This window comes from Mustela nigripes, chromosome 8, assembly GCF_022355385.1.
Source record: "Mustela nigripes isolate SB6536 chromosome 8, MUSNIG.SB6536, whole genome shotgun sequence".
Lineage (NCBI taxonomy): Eukaryota > Metazoa > Chordata > Mammalia > Carnivora > Mustelidae > Mustela > Mustela nigripes.
Genome location: NC_081564.1, coordinates 52,469,954 through 52,487,191, shown reverse-complemented (window position 1 = coordinate 52,487,191; position 17,238 = coordinate 52,469,954). Strand labels below are relative to the sequence as shown.

At 38.8% G+C, this 17,238-nt stretch overlaps 1 protein-coding gene across 1 annotated transcript in view; it reads left to right on the top strand.

Moving 5' to 3' along the window:
- KLHL14 (kelch like family member 14) overlaps window positions 1–16,868 on the top strand; it is a 98,709-nt gene extending 81,841 nt beyond the window's left edge. Inside the window, 5 exon segments of the mRNA XM_059409420.1 lie at window positions 1,702–1,780; window positions 8,423–8,613; window positions 8,695–8,853; window positions 12,087–12,244; window positions 15,175–16,868. Coding sequence (XP_059265403.1) covers window positions 1,702–1,780; window positions 8,423–8,613; window positions 8,695–8,853; window positions 12,087–12,244; window positions 15,175–15,315 — 728 coding nt within the window. The 3' untranslated portion in view covers window positions 15,316–16,868.
- The last annotated feature ends 370 nt before the right edge of the window (window positions 16,869–17,238 follow it).

The following is a 17,238-nucleotide window of genomic DNA, read 5'->3' as shown; positions in this document are numbered from 1 at the left end:
TTGGAATATTGGAAATGGAATACGGAATTTGGAATATTGGATATTGGCTGTGCCCATATAATAGATCCCAAACTTGGCCATATCTGAAGCCTCCACCTACATTCAAGCCACCATCAGCTCTTGCCTTGACTATTATAATGGCTTTCTGACAGCTCCCCTGCTCCCAGAGTGGCCCCTCTATAGTCTGTTCTTCACATAACAGCCAGAGTGATCTTTCTAAGAGAGAAATTAGGCCATGGTCCTCATTAGCTCAAAACCTTCCAGTGGCTTCCTACTGTTCTTATAACAGAAGATACAACCCTATACAAGTCCTTGAGGTACACTGTATTTGGACCTTGTTATGCCTCTGACGTCTGTCCAAGTCACCCCCGCATTTTGCTCATTTTAAACTCATGGCCAACCCCAGGGACTTTCTACTCACCTGGCCCCATGTGTGAGAGACTCATTCTGCAGATACCTGCATGGCTGGCAGAAGACATCTGTAGGCAAGGAATGATTCTTTTTAAACTAGCCTCTCCCCATCAATCCCTGCTTTTCTTTATAGCATTCATCTCTGCTTGAAAATATGTATTTCTTTATTTATTTACAAGAACAGGGACTTTTCCTTTCTTATTAACCAATATATTCTCAGAACCTAGAACACATAACACATATAATAAATACTCAGTATATTTATGTAATTAGTAATTATGTTGGATATACATGCCTGTGTGAGCATGTACACACACACACACACACACACACACTCTCTCTCTCTCTCTCTCTCTCTCTCTTATCTGTTTATTCCTGTGGTGGAGTTTTTGGTACCTGTATTTCCATGTGTAGTTACACATGTAAGAACAAAAGCAGACTTTCAGAGGTAAAACTTCAAGTGCTTTAGATGACTGTCATCTCAGGTGCTACACAGAAAATGGAAGGCACTCTTTTCCTTCCATTTCTTGCTTTGGTGTCAATCTGTATGAAAAATAAGATTCATTTTAATGCCTTGGAGGCATCACCATGCTTCCAAGGCTCAACAGAGGGGATAAGCTGGTTCACCAGCTCTCCTGTTTCCCATTTCACACGTGTACCTGCAACTGTGCGTCCCTCAAACTCACGTGACGTGCACAGGCTAAACCTGATTTCCTTCAGCAAACTCTTATTACGCTGATCGCTATTATTTCCATGGGGAGAGAGCTGACTCAACCACTGCTAGGTTCTTGGATCATTAAAAAAAAGCAGGGGGGACTCTCACCAGAGAGAGCACACAAAGTAGTCTCTGGGACTGATTATTTACAGACAACAACTTCATGTTTTTAAAGCCAAAAAATACCAAACCCAGAAATTTCTCCCCTAACTTTGTGGTAAGATTGGTTTGATAAACATACTTGCTTTTATTCTCATGGTTGATTTAGTTTTATTCTGACTCCTTCCAAAAGAGGAACGGAAGGAAGGAAGGAAGGAAGGAGGAAAGGAAAGGGAAGGAAAAAGGGAGATGAATGGAAAGTAGAAATGGAGAGCAAGAGAAGAAAAAAAGGAAAAATAGTTGAGGGGCACATTTATTTTTCCACTGACATACTGCTTCTCAGACTGTGTTAGATAGTCCCGCCAACCTAAGTCTTCTGTGTGTGTCACCTGAGAACAGAGACATCTTATAAACACTCTTAAATGTGCAAAACAACAAAGGAATCTGTTTTAAATGTCTCAAATATATTTTTACAGGAAAACACAGTACAAATTTTGTCAGCCGATATGATCCTCGATTTAATAGCTGGATACAACTTCCACCCATGCAAGAAAGGTAAGTGTTTATTTCTTATGTCTGAAACATTTGTGGCTGCTTTACAGGAAGCATGGATGTCGAATGGGTTTCTTTGGTAAATTATGGTAAACAGAGCCAATGAAAGACATATGAGTCAAAATGCAAATTTTGGCCTGGCCAATTTAGAATAACTACTTTGTTAACTCAATGGAGAAAAAAACAATCAAATAAGTCAATCAGGGGCGCCTGGGTGGCTCAGTGGGTTAAGCCGCTGCCTTCGGCTCAGGTCATGATCTCAGGTTCCTGGGATCGAGCCCTGCATCGGGCTCTCTGCTTGGCGGGGAGCCTGCTTCCTCCTCTCTCTTTCTGCCTGCTTCTCTGCCTACTTGGGATCTCTGTCAAATAAATAAATAAATAAATATCTAAAAAAAAAAAAAAAAGTCAATCATTGGTTCCAATGGAGGGAGAAAAAAATTGTATGGCTTGTCTTCCATTACTACATTGGTTTGGATTTTTGGCAAGTGGAGCTAAAATTGTGTCTCCTCTCCCACTTTTCTCAGTGATAATATACTTAATTCTATAAATGAAATCTAGAACGCCATTCTTACAATGGTATCCATTTTCATGCAGAAATTGCAGTATGAAATTTTCTGGTCTCACTAACTCAAATCCTGGACATCTGCCTTCTCAACTCTCCTCCCATCGTACATTCAAGAACAGGTCCTTTGTTAGCTTAAAAAAAAAAAAAAACCACAGTTTTGCAAGCTGTCTTTTTTTTTCCCCCCTGATGTATTTGGTGTTTATCTCACCCCAGTCTCCTGGCTGCCAAGGGACAAGTGGCTACTGCCTTCATGCAGTTTGCCTCTCCAGCTGTGACCTACATGCAACTTCATCTTAACATGCACATGCAAACTCCCATGCTACCTTTTGTGCACTCAGGGCGCCCAGATGGCTCAGTCAGTTAAGCATCTGCCTTTGGCTCAGGTCATGACCCCAGGGTCCTAGAATCAAGTGCCGCATTGGGCTCCCTAAGCAGGGATTTCCCCCCTTCTCCCTCTCCCTATCCCCCCCCTACACCCCTGTCCTCCACAAACCCCCGCTTGTGCTCTCTGGCGCCCTCTGCCTGTCAAATAAATAAAATCTTTAAAAAATAATAAATTTTGAGCATTCGATTCTTTTCAGATAATATTTCAGCATCCTCTTGAGCAACATATCCAACATAATAGCCATAAGCTACAACCTATTTCTTCTTCTCAAATGAATTATTTAAGAAATAATATTCTTTCCTGTTTCCCTCATGACTCTTCTTTAACATCATTTTTATAAACATTGTTAGAATACACTAAGATCAACTTAGAGCCTTAATATTAAATTCCAGTGAACAGGAAGTTTTCAGGTAATATCATTTATTCGAAAACGTGCATCATTGCAGGAAGACCGTATGCGTCAATGCTAGGAGAAAACTCTGTATATTAAAGCCATCTTTTGGGAGACTAAAAACTATGCATAGGAGATGATGAGGTACAAGATAAGGACCACGACACTTTTAGGAACGTGTCATTCAAAGGTACCTCAAGAAACCATACAAAGTCAGTTAATATCCTGACAAACTTCTCCGCCCCCTTCTTGTGCATACATGCATGCGTGGAAACCTCCTGATGTGTTTCTCCAGGGTGCCTTGTTTCTCTCCCTTTGAGCTTATTTCTTCATGGCTCGGATTGTGGCTGCATCACTTTACCCTTTAATCAAAACCATTCCGAGAAGTTTTATTTTTAAAAAAATTTTAAAAATAAATATCCGTAATATGTTTGAAATGGCAGCATCTCCTCACCATGGTCCCCTTTGCTGGGGGCTGCGCACCACGATAATTAACCTTCACGCCTTGGGTTTGGGAGGCATAACTCACGTCGCGGTCAATTATCTCACTGTAGAGCCCCTAAGGACGAGAAGTATTGCTGCAAAACCTAATTAGTAATTTTTTTAAATGTGTATTGTTTACTTGATATTCTATAATGACTTCCTCTGAGGCACTATGGCCTATCATGGCAGGGTCCTACTTAGACAATTTTTAGCAGCTCATTGACCTGATAGAAAGACCTGCCATGGTCTGTCGGCGCCCGGCAGCCACCGTTGACAGGATGGACTGTTTAACGTTTCTTTCTAAGTCATTATGGTATATCATGTCAGGTCCCTAGTAAGAGAAGTTTTTTTTTAGATCTCGAACAATCAACCCGATAGACCAAATAAAGAGCTCCTTATAGAGCTGAGTGGGAAAAGGCAGATTTCACAAATGCCCAGTCAATCTTCTAGCTCCAGATCTCCTATGGGCTGATTGATTTAAGCAGCAATCCATAACTTCAAAGGAAAATTTTCTGTCATTGCCAAGCCTCCATTCTAAGTACCAAACACGATCAGTGACTGGCGTGGCTTAATTAGTGATTAAACAAAAAAAAAAAAAAAAAAAAAAAAAAGAGAGAGAGAGAAGAAAAAATACATGAGATACCCTTTAGATTTAAAAAAAAAAAGTTTCTTGAAACATTAAAATGAGTTAATTCTGCATTGTATCGATCATGAATCAGGTTCACCAGACGCGCCGCCACCTCCCTCCTTCCTTTGGTTGCTACCAAATGGCTGAGAAGTAGTTATGCTGAGAAATTACCAAACTGAGAATAATAGAAACATGTTGAAAACCGCCTCTGGGGTAACCTACTCTTAGAACTGACTGGACAGACTCTTAGGATAGCTCACCTAATCAGAGCTTCCCAACGAATGCTGTAATAAAATTGCAGAATATGCCCCTCCCACCGAGTTCAGCCAAGAAATGGGCACACTGCCTCTAGGTTTACTCAGTGAACTCACAAACTGCATCCCTGCTACATATGAAATGATTGCAGGAAAATATACGTTTAAATGTAATGCTACTGAGTTGTTTCGGTCTCAGATGTAGGATTTGATTCTTCCCTGAAAAGAGGTTAAATGTTGAGACTAGGATCAATGGAAATGCTCTGGCAACTTTTTTTCCAGTAAAAATATACATTTTAGGTATCAGTCATATGGACACCATATCTCCTAGCTAGTGCAGAAAAAAAAAAAAAAAAAAAAAAGAAAAGAAAAAAAGAAGAAGAAAAAGAAAAAGCACCTTGGAGAGCACCAACAACAAAGTTTATATTTCATAGAATAAGAGAAAAGCTAGAAGCAAATACATAAAACATTGTTTCCAAATTTAAATATTTTGTTTCTAGAAGCCTTACAACAACAACATGAGACAATATTTTGTTTGAAAAATGTGTTGCCCTCTTTTAAACCTGATGGTGAAAGTCAAGAATTCAAGCTGAGCTAAGGTTATAGTAATTCAGCCTCATGCTTTAGGATATAAACTGACCACCCTAAGGGGTCAGAAAGAACTAGCAAAGACCTCAACAATATGCAAGGTTCAAAGTATGTTTGTAGAAGTTGCTGGGAGGTTGCTGTCTCTTTTAACTTATCACAATGCACTGAATTTTGCCTCTGGTGTTGGGGAAGGAGGAGCTGGAGGAGAGAGAGAACAATTTGAAATATACATAGTATAATCCCATTTAAAAATCTTCAGTAATCTGGAGTTTACTAAAAAAACAAAAAACAAAAAACAAAACAAATACCCTAATCCTGTGTTCTTCATGTGGGGAGGAGGGTCAGGGAGCACTCCCAGGAGAGACCTGGTATGGTAAAATTTTAGCCTGGAGCAAATGTTTGCAGTTTCTGACAGACCATGAACTATCCAGGGCTCCCATAATGCATTTCATGAATTTTTACTTTGGGCATGCAAGGGAGTAAGTCAGAGACTCAGAATCTTCACCATTGGAATGTCTACATAAAAATGCACTTTTAGTCAGGAAGTGAAACCTACTGATTTTTTTTTTCCCATTTAGATCCTAATAGTGACACTGTGGATAAAGTTAGGAGTACATACCAAGCATCAAATTAAGAAAATCTTGCTTAAAAGAGAGCAAGTTCTGACAGGCTCACTCAGTATCACTGAGGAAGGAAGGAACCAGGACAAAGTGAGAGAACAGAAATTTAGACTGGATGGAAATTTAGACTCTACCATGAAGAGATCTTGCTCTTATTCTTCATTATCTAAACTTATTTAATGGAGGGTTTTCACGCTTGTCATGACTAACAGGCATTTTCTCTTCTAGACCAGTATATGGCACATAGAAGAACCCAACACCTTACAGCCCACATAGTCCAAATTATTTAAAGGTGGTAAAATTAGTAAAATTATTATTAGTAAAATTATTTCAGTAAAAATATTTCAGAGGCTCTAAGACTTGTTAGAGAATCCTCATATGGAAGAGGAATACTGACATACTGTTGTGTCCACGATGCAAAGAAATATCTGTGTTCCTTCAGTCTATTCCTGTAGACAGGTCAGTCTTTCCAAAGAAACATTTTAACTGAGAAGGTAAAAGCATGTGTAGGACAGTTGTGACCTAACATATTCAATGAGAGCACAACCCAAGTCTAGTCAGAGAAATAGAAAGAAGCAATGGACATCCGTGGGTACTTACCTTTGCAACTGTTTTGAACCTAATATTATATTTAACCTAATATTATATTTAAATGGGTTTTTACTTTTCTGTAGTAGGAAATCTCAGAATTTTTAAATCAATGATTGCTCTGATAGTCCAATTAAAAACTTCCTCCAAATACCTTTCTCCAGACTTAATATGTGGAATCTAAAAAAAAAAAAAAAAAAGTCAAAATTACGGAAACAGAATGAATGGTCGTTGCTGGGGGCTAGGGAATGAGGAAAATGAGGAGAGGTTGGTCAAAAAATACACACTCTCAGTTATAAGATTAAAAAGCTCCAAGTATCTAATGTATAGCATGATGATTATAGTTGCTATTGTAGTGTATACTTGAAATTTGCTAAGAGAGTAGATCTTAAGTGTTCTCACAAAAAAAAAAAGTAGCTATGTGACGTGGTGGAGGTGATGGCGGATGCATTAGTTCACTTAGTGGTGGGAACCCTTCCACAATGTATGCATAGATCCAATCACTGCAGCATAACTTTAAACATGTTACAATTCTGTCAATTATCCCTCAGTAAAGCTGGAAAAAATAAAACAAAACTGAATCCATCACCCTCTATAACATATACCATTACCTATATAGTAATAAACTACCTAAACAAACATAAAAGAATTTAATAAATGTCATTAAGAAACGTTCCCTTGCAAACATCTTGATGGCTGATTTTTTTTTTTTTTTTTTTGATGGCTGATTTTTAAAAAACCTTTTTATCTGGGTAATGTTAACTGATGGTTCCAAAGCATAAACACAATGCGGGATCCTATGATGGCACTTGACATATGGATTTGCCAATAACCCTGTATGGAAAGTACCGTTAACAGCCCCCGTTACAGAGCAGCAATCTGAGGCCGAGAGGGGCTGAGTCACATGTCAAAGGTTACCCATCCCATAAATCACGTAGCCAGGCAACCTCTTTTCCAGAGACTAAATTGTTAATCGAGATGCTGTTTACTGCTTCCCAGAGGCTTTGGCACTTTGTAAACACAAGTTAGAGAATCTCCCGATAGAAACCTCTAGGACTCTTGATCTTACTACTCCCATTGCCCAAGAGTCTTGGCACTAATTTTTATGAAGACTATACATTCATCAAACAAGTTATATTCTCTGAGGGGCTTGGCGCTTAAACACTGTACTTATTCAGTATTGGATTTCATGTTATCCCCATAAAGTATATTATTCCAGTAGCAGCAATGAGATAAAAGGAGCAAAGGGTCCAGGACTTGCTCAACATATCAACCTAGTCATCCTAACTCCAAATTTTTTAGTCCCCTGTGAACACATGTTCTCCCTCAGCTCTTATGTCTTACTAGTTGCCAAGTCTTAGATCTTCCTTTAATAGATCTTTAGCCTCAGCTCTTGTAGGTCTTCCGTAAAACTCTCATTCAGGTCCTCAACATCTCAACCCTCCCTTATGGTCTACCTCAGAACTGATCTCCCTGTTTTCAGTCCTTTCAACACAGCTGGTGCCTTTGGCCTTTAAAGGCATAATGGGAAAATTTAATAAATTGCCACTCTTGAAAAGATACTAAAAAATATCCTGTAGCTTTGTAAGAAGGAACACCAAAAGGCGTATCACTAAACTTCCTACAAGAGGCTATGTAAGAGCAAAATTTCAACACGAAATTCAGTTCACAAAAGTTTCTCTATTTGCCGTAGTACTGGGAAGGAAAAAAATGATAATTGAAGAAAAATTTTGATGATGTAGTTCTCTTATAAATTGGGAACAATGACCCTTGAAGGACCATGAAAAAAGTGAATGTCAAGATAATTTATTATTGTTACATTATCTACCTCATTTTTCACTTTGTCTTACTGAGCTGTGATACCAAATATCCCAAACATTAGTGAACACTCTTTACAGTGTATAAAAAAGCACGAAAAAAGGATCTGAAACAGAGTCGGTGAATTTCTCCTCCACTCTTAACTTTAATACCAAAATGTTAACCAGAGGGGGCAAGGCATCTGATTACTGTCAAGGTCTCAGATTTGGAGGAGGCTGTATGTGCAATTTCCAAGTTCCTGCCACCCTTTCTAAAGCAGGATTTACCTCCTTTGCCTGACTGAGCTCCTTTTGTGATTTACGGTGGGTTGTTGTTCTCGTTGTAGAAGAGCCAGTTTCTATGCATGTCGGCTGGACAAACATTTATATGTTATCGGTGGAAGGAACGAAACCGGCTATTTGTCCAGCGTGGAGTGCTATAACCTAGAAACAAACGAATGGCGGTATGTGTCCTCCCTACCACAGCCTCTGGCAGCTCACGCGGGAGCAGTGCACAATGGGAAAATATACATTTCAGGCAAGTCCTTCCTCCGCTTTCTGTTACCAAGTTCAGTTCCAAGGCTCTTTCTTGACTTGTACGTATATGTTTAATTCACAGGGGGTGTACACAATGGAGAATATGTCCCATGGCTCTATTGCTATGACCCCGTAATGGACGTCTGGGCTCGAAAACAAGATATGAACACAAAACGCGCCATCCACACTTTGGCTGTAATGAATGATCGCTTGTATGCAATTGGAGGAAATCATTTGAAAGGTCTTTTTTCTTTCTTTCTTTTTTTTTTTAATCACAATATCATTTGCATCTTGTGTGTCTTGCTAAGGGGGTTTCTTGTTAGATAATCATAGTTAACCAAGTAAAAAACATGTTGACCAAATAAAAGAAACTCTGTGTAAATTAGCTGTACCCTTGGGCAAGCATTTATTTTGGCTCCTCTGCAGATAGGATTATTTTTAAGTTACTGCACACATTAAAGAAATGAATAATGATGTCAACAGAAAGCAAAAAACGAGAGCATTAATAACTGAAAAGCACAAACAATTTGTTGTAACAATGAATTCAGTAAAATAAATGATTCCTTATCACCAAAGTTATAGTAATAAATTTTTCCCAGAAAATTGTTTTTTGTAGTAATCATAAAGAACTTCAGTCATAGATGCACAAAGAAGCTAATACATGATTTTTCTTAAGGAAAACATTTCATAGAATTTCATGTCTAAATTTAGAATTATTTCTTTGAAGAGTTGGATTCCAAACATTCTATGACTCTCAAATTCTTTGTTTTATTAATAAAAAAATATTTAAAACATAGTATTCTTAGAGTTTCGTCTGGGCTCCTTTCCTTCTCCATAATGTGTCTGACTACAACTTTCTGTAGTTTGTGAGCGTGTGATGTTATGCACGTGCACAGCACACTGGGCACAACAGGGAAGCTAAGAGAGCTCTGGTGTTGAGAAGAGTCCCCGAACTACTTTGGGCCCTGGTCTCCTCACCTGAAAATGAAGAAACTGGTCTAGCTGATCGCTAAAATCTCCTCCAGCTCTGACCTTCCATGATCCTTGAAACTGACCCAAAAGAGAAACAGGCCATCCACGTGTGATAGCTGAGGATTTATTTTTCCATCTCAAAAAACAGGGTTAGACATAGACATTCCTTCTGGATTTCCTAATACATATGTACCCCTAATGTAATTAAAGACCACACCGGCTTAATGTTTATGTAAATATTTCCAAGTTCCTACTCAATCCCAAATGTCAATATCCTGGTCCATGCTGCTCTCCTCTGTGCTCAGTGGGAGATTATCTTTGCCGCTATAACTCTTCCTTTTTTATTCTTTTTCTCTCTTACTGCTGCTCCTTCATTTCAATCCATACACCATTCCTTTACATCAAAATACTTGTATATAATATTACTTTTGTAGCTTTCTATATTAAAATGTGAATTCTGCTAATTTCTTTTGCATAATAATGACAAAACATTCTAGGAACTCTTGAATTTTGAGGTTATACTTGAACAGAAAGATTTGGGGAATGACAACCTAAATGAGAAATAACACACACACACACACACACATCAAATTAGGTTGGCTCAGGGGCAACTGGGGGGCTCAGTGGGTTAATCCTCTGCCCCTGGCTTAGGTCATGATTTCAGGGTCCTGGGATCAAGCTCCACATCGGGCATCTGCTCAGCAGGGAACATGCTTTTCTCTCTCTCTCTCTGCTTGACTACTTGTGATCTCTCAGTGTCTGTGTCAAATAAATAAATAAAATCTTTAAAAAAAAATAATTAGGTTGACTCAGGGAATCATTACGGCTTAGAGGGAAAGGTGTGGGTCTGGGTCCCAGTTATGCACTTGGAGTTGTGTGATCTCACTCAAGACCCTCAACCTCACGTCTATAAAAGAGGGATAATTATCCTTTCCTTGGTAGTTTTTGTGAGGCTTACAGTCAACATATGTAATACATGTACTGGGCACAGTGCCTTCTGTGATGCCACTAGAACTTCAGCCCTGGGAATTTGCTCCAATCTTCAGTCATGTATATTATCGTCGATAATCTTAATGATAAAGGAGAGGAATACAACCCAGAATTCCAGTAAGCCCTTTGTTCTACTGTTCCCAAAGCTATCTGATTTATTTTACATAAGAAGTTACGCAAGAAGTTCAGTGGCCTGAAATAATTTGTCCACCTCTTCCAGAATGAAAATTACTCTACTTTTTGGCCTATCTTCTCAATTACTTTGAAGAGTCCAATAAGTTGATTAATTTAGTGTATGCATTATAATTGTCAGCTAGCAAATATCCATTGCATGCATTTAAATAGAGGAAAATTTTACTTAGGATTTGGTCTGCTCGATGAAGCTCTCCCTCTACAGATTTTTGACTTCCTAAATTAAAAAGCAGGGCTCCAGTAGAGTCCCAAGATCTTAAGTTGTTCTCTACAACGTGCTTACTGACCAGTCACTGAGAAACTTCATCAGAGTAAGAGAAGCCCTCAGCAGAAGTAGCCCCTGATTCTACCTTAACCCTTAGTAGATATTGGAAACCACTCATACTATCATAATTATTTATAAACATAAACTACTGGGAAGCTGGGTGGCTCAGTCGTTAAGCGTCTGCCTTTGGCTCAGGTTATGATCCCAGAGTTCTGGGATTGAGCCCTGCATGGAGCCCTGCTTTGAGCCCCACATTGGGCTCCACGCTCGGCAGGAAGCCTGTTTCTCTCTCTCCCACTCCCCCTAATTGTGTTACTTCTCTTGCTTTGTCTCTCCCTGTCAAATAAATAAGTAAAAATTTTAAAAATAAATAAGTAAGTAAATAAACTGTTAAAAAGGTAAAAGTTGCTAAACATCATGTTTTTAGTAAATTAAAACATCTTGAGAGAGTTAAATATTTGTTTAGGAAAAATGATACAGTTTAGTCTGTAAGAATATGAGCTTTGAAGCCCCTTTGCCCGAGTTTAAACCTCAGCCTGTCTACTTGCTGGCTGTGTGACTTATTCAAGTCATTACCTCTCTCTATCCCTCAGTTTTCTCATCTGTAAAATGAACATAATGTTTAACTATCTCAGAGATAGGATGAGGGGAATTCAGTGAATTCATCTACATAAAGCATTTGGCAGACAACTAGCTTATTACAAGCACTTTATAAAATGTTTGCTTTTAATTATTTTAAACCTTTTTAATCCAAGGTTTTAGTAAACATTTTAAAATAAGATCTACCTCCGTATAATCAACATTTACCAATGACATCGAGTCAGACATTCTTGCTTTGAATTAATTGGAAATACCCAGAGTTTGTTTGTTTGTTTGTTTGTTTTAGGTCTCTGTAACATGTCTTCCAATTTCACTAGTAAACTTATGCTTTTGTCTCTTTAGAGATACAATTAGCTATTTCTTGGCTCTAGAGCTTTTTAAAAAAGAAGCCCTAGTCTTGAATCAGGACCCTGAGAGTTCATTCTTATGTGCTTCCGTTTTGCTATGTCCCATAGGTTTCTCCCACCTTGACGTAATGCTCGTGGAATGCTATGACCCAAAAGGTGACCAGTGGAATATTCTCCAAACTCCCATTTTAGAGGGTCGAAGTGGCCCTGGCTGTGCAGTGCTCGATGACAGCATCTACCTTGTGGGAGGCTACAGCTGGAGTATGGTATGTGTCCACAGTTACCTCACCCTCCTCCTCTCTGTTTTGTTCTTGCTTTGTGTTTCCCTCCATGTGTGTTACCATCCACGCAGAAATCTTTGAAGAGTATCATGTTTGGGGCCCCTGGGTGGATCCGTTGATTAAGCATCTGTCTGCCTTTAGCTTGGGTTGTGATCTTGGGGTCCTGGGATTGAGTCCCTCATCGGGTTCCCTGTTCGGCGGGGAGCCTGCTTCTCACTCCACTCTGCTGCTCCCCCCTCTGCTTGCGCTCTCCCTCTCTCTCTCAAATAAATTTATTTAATTAAATCTAAAGAAACAAGTATGAGTATCATGCTTGTATGCAGGCTGTAAGTCACTTCAAGTAATAAAAAACAACCAGTGAATTGTGGTCGAGCTGGCCTGCTTTCTCATCCATTGTTTCCCGAAATGTGTGGTTGGTTCTCCGCCTCTATCCTATGTGCCTGCCTTTGTGATTCCGGCTTTCCAACTGAAAGTGAGACACAAGTGGTTTTACAAACTTTCTGTTGAAATTGTTTGCAGAGTTCATTGAATTGTTTGAATTGTCTGGAAAGTTTCTGACCAGGGAGGCATAAAAACTAGAAATTGTTAAATATCCACAAAGTCTCTTTAGGATATATAATTTGCCATTGCTTTTGACTTTGGCCGGTCTTTATCATGAAAATTTCCAAGCTCACACACACAAAAAACGAGAGTACAGTGGACTCTCGTAAACCCAGCCTCTGGCTTCAATATCTGTCAAGATTTTGCTCTACTTTATCTGTCCTCCATTTTAAACATTTTGACTGAAGCAATCTGAAGCAAATTCTAGACATCATCTTATTTCACCCTAAATGATTCGGTACTTATCCTTTTAAAAAATTATTCATGTGTTTAAACATACCATCAACACACCCAACAAAATTAACAATAATTCCTTCATATCTAATCTATATTCAAATATTTCCTATGGAAATATATATTCCAAGTTGATATGTTCAAGTCAGGATCCTATAGTCTCACTTGCATTTGGTTATTATATCTCATCCATCTCTTGCAATCTGGAAAATTACCCCACTCCACTTCTTCTTCCATACCATTAACCTGTAGAGAAAAACAAAGCAAAACAAAAACCAGGGTCAGCTATCATAGAGAAGAGCTGGTGTTCTGGAATAGGCGAATGACGGCCTTGCAAGGTCATTTAAGACAGTCTCTGTCTCTGTTTGGACTATAAAACAGACACTTAGGCATAAGGACTTCATAATTAAGATCAGCTTTTTTCTGTTTAAAATTTCCTCTGTTCTTTTTTTTTTAATTTTTTTGCCAAGAACACCCGAGGAGGTAGCCACGTAGTTGGAATTATATCACATGAGGAGACTTATAGGGCCCTGTGGTCAACATATTCATTTTTAAAATGATGACCGTCTTCATATTTTCTTAGCTATAGATTGGTGTTACAAGATTAACTGGGGGTTTATTTGTTTTGGATCAAACAAGGTTGTTAGATAAAGTTGTTTTTTTGTTTTTTTTTTTAAGATTTTATTTATTTATTTGACAGAGAGATCACAAGTAGGCAGAGAGGCAAGCAGAGAGAGAGAGGGGGAAGCAGGCTCCCCGCTGAGCAGACAGCCTGACGCGGGCCTCGATTCCAGGACCATGGGATCATGACCTGAGCCTAAAGCAGAGGCTTTAATTCACTGAGAAACCCAGGTGCCCCTGTTAGATAAAGTTTTGGGGCAGTTTTCAGTGGATATTAGTTATAAGGAGGCAGATATATATTGATATATAGTAACTAGATATTCAGACCTGTGCTTGATCTCCGGGACACATGAGTAAGCTCTAAAAGCGTACGCAGTTGGAACCAGACACCAGCAAAAACTAATGACTAGGCTGGTTAGAATTTTTGGGTTTTGCCTATGATAAAAACCAAATGGGTAAAAAAAAAAAAAAAAATAGGATCTGGTTTTAGAAGGGAAACGTTAGACAAGCACTACCCCTAGACATTAACAAAGGAAACAAGATTAAAGACATTTTTTATTTCTCATGTAGCCACTTGAAAATCAATCAATCAATCAATGTGCAAAGAAGTTGGCAAGCCCACTATTCCAGTTTATTTTAAGCTAGTTTTGAATGCCAGCTCTGATTCTCTATAGTAGTAAAATAAAAATGGAAGAGTGATGTAACTATCTCAAATCCATTGTACTGAAACTATTTGAAAAATTAAAGATGGGCTTGTGGGGTGCCTGGGTGGCTCAGTGGGTTAAAGCCTCTGCCTTCGGCTCAGGTCATGATCCCAAAATTCTGGGATCGAGCCTTGCATCGGCTCTCTGCTCAGCAGGGAGCCTGCTTCCTACTTTCTCTCTGCCTGCCTCTCTGCCTACTTGTGATCTCTGTCTGTCAAATAAATAAATAAAATCTTTAAAGATGAGTTTGTTTGTTTATTTGTTTTTAACTTAAACCAGCTGGACAAATTCAAGTTTTTGGTCAATTATTTTAAAGGATTTGCTGATCATCTAGGTGTTGTAGGCACAAACACACACACACACACACACACACACACACACACACACACACAGATTTTGAAATCTTTTGACTCTCAAATTTCCTCTTCGGATAAAACAGTTTAAAATCCGCTGCTTTCAGGGAGAGGGTGGTGGGGTTATGGAGAGGGTACGTGCTATGGTGAGTGCTGTGAAGTGTGTAAACTGGCAATTCACAGACCTGTACCCCTGGGGCTAATAAAACATTATATGTTTATTTTAAAAATTTTAAATTTATAAAAAAATTTAAAAAAAAATAAAATCCACTGCTTTCATTTGGAACTTTTTAGCAAGAGCAGAGAATTGATGTTTTCTTTCCAATGCAAATGTGATAAATAAGATTGTTGTCACACGTCTGTGAACATTCTTCCTTAAATGCCCCCTGCTCTGCCATTACAGGGGGCCTACAAGTCATCTACAATATGCTATTGTCCGGAAAAAGGCACCTGGACAGAACTGGAAGGAGATGTAGCAGAACCACTGGCAGGCCCAGCCTGTGCAACGGTTATCCTGCCCGCCTGCGTCCCTTACAACAAATAACACCAGCAAGCCCTGAAATGGACAGTATCACATTCTAGGAGACCGTGACAGGTGACATCGCGATCATACTAGGAACAGTGCATTCTAATGGTATAACTGCCGGAATCCACCCTTGGTTTCTAACAATATTTCCAAGTAACTACAAAAGAAAAAGACCTGCTCTTGAACAGATAACCGTGTCTGGAACTCGGATCACACCAAATGTGCTGTGATGACAGATGCTTCCATTTCAGACGGGTTTTAATTCATCCCAGCTTTCCAAAAACTCCTCACATGGATTTTAACGTTCAAAAGGAGAAAGATATAATATGGAAGAGTGCCCCCAGAGAGACCTAAGATCAGTATTGTGCATTGTAGTCTACCTGCATGTGATCTATGTTGAAGTTTTGGGGATATTGTGTTCATGAATGATTCAGAATTTGACCCACTAAAATACTTACTGCATCACAGGAATTGCCACTTGATTTTATATTCCTAATCTGTGGCTACTTCACAGACTCCACAGGCAACACAATTGTAGAGAATCATATGAGATTGAAGAGGAACATGTTTGTTTCTATAGATCTTCATTTCATTTACCTTCTGCCCCCTCACAACGCCCCATGGGATCAGAGAAGAGAAAGATGTTGGTTCTTGTAGCAATTGCTTCCTGCCCTGTAGGTTCTAGGCCAGCCAGTCAAAATCTGTGTCCTCAATTTTATATGAAAGATTAAAGCAAAATATATTATGTCACTGTTCATTCCACAGAGGCTCAAGTTTTTCTCATTTTTTACAGTATATAAAAAAGTAGTGAACACACCTGTCATTTCCTCCAAAAAGTAGGACTGAAAAAATTGCTCGTCCAATATTGAAGAGATTCTTGTTGGTTAATACATCTGACCCAAACTTAAACCATAATAAAACTGGCAGATGCCTTTCAGGAATTCAGGAATAATTTCTTTTAAGTACAATCCCAGTTGTCTCTCTGTCCTGAAGACACACAACTTAAAAGAGCCATGAGAGTGAATCATCTTCCTTAACAAATATTTCTCCCTCTTCCTCACCTCTGGCTCTAGAAATGGCTCTAGATTTGACTCTAGAAAAGCACATGACTCACCCTGATTATTCTCCAACTCATCATACTCGTTTGTTATCACCAAAGATGCCTGAGCTCAGTTAGGTGAGCAATTGCTAGTTGTCTTTAGGAGCAAGAGGAAATTAGGAGCAGAAGGTCAGCAGAGCATAAGATGGTTTTCGGTGTGGCCAGTCAACAGAGCAAGACTGGAAAGAACATAAATTTAATTTTTAAGCTCTTTGGAGCTGGAACAAAAACAGTTAGGAATAAATACTAGCCTAAAATATTTCCCCATCACCCAGGGGTGTTGTTGAATCCCTTAACAAATGTGTCATTCAAAACAACAACGTGGGGAAGCCACAGATTAAAAATGCTTTGGTGATAAGCTTTCACCGTGGAGCATGTCAAGATAGATGGGCGTACTGGCATCTAATGCCTTTTCTGCAGTAAAGTGCAATCTTTGTTGTTTTTGTATTTATTTGTATGTTCAGATCCAAAGGATCCGTTGTAAAAATATATATATAAATATATATATATATACATATATATATATATCTCCAGTGCAATCAACTTGCATTTCTTTTTCCTTGAAAACATACAATACAGAGAAGGAAAGAAAAGTTACAGTACTTTGCAGGGAAGATCGTAGCTGGCGTGCTGAAGAGAACAAGATCGGCTTCGGAAACTTTGATTGTCAACTACTACCATTTCTTCTGAAAGTCACAGTTTATACGAGGATATTCGCCTTCCTTAGACTTGTTCTTCACTTATTTTTTATTTCTAGCCAAAATAAATAAGAGCATTTATGAGAACTGTAAGTAAAGCTTTCTGTATTTCAGAAAGGCACAAACTATTAGAAGTGAAAAGTG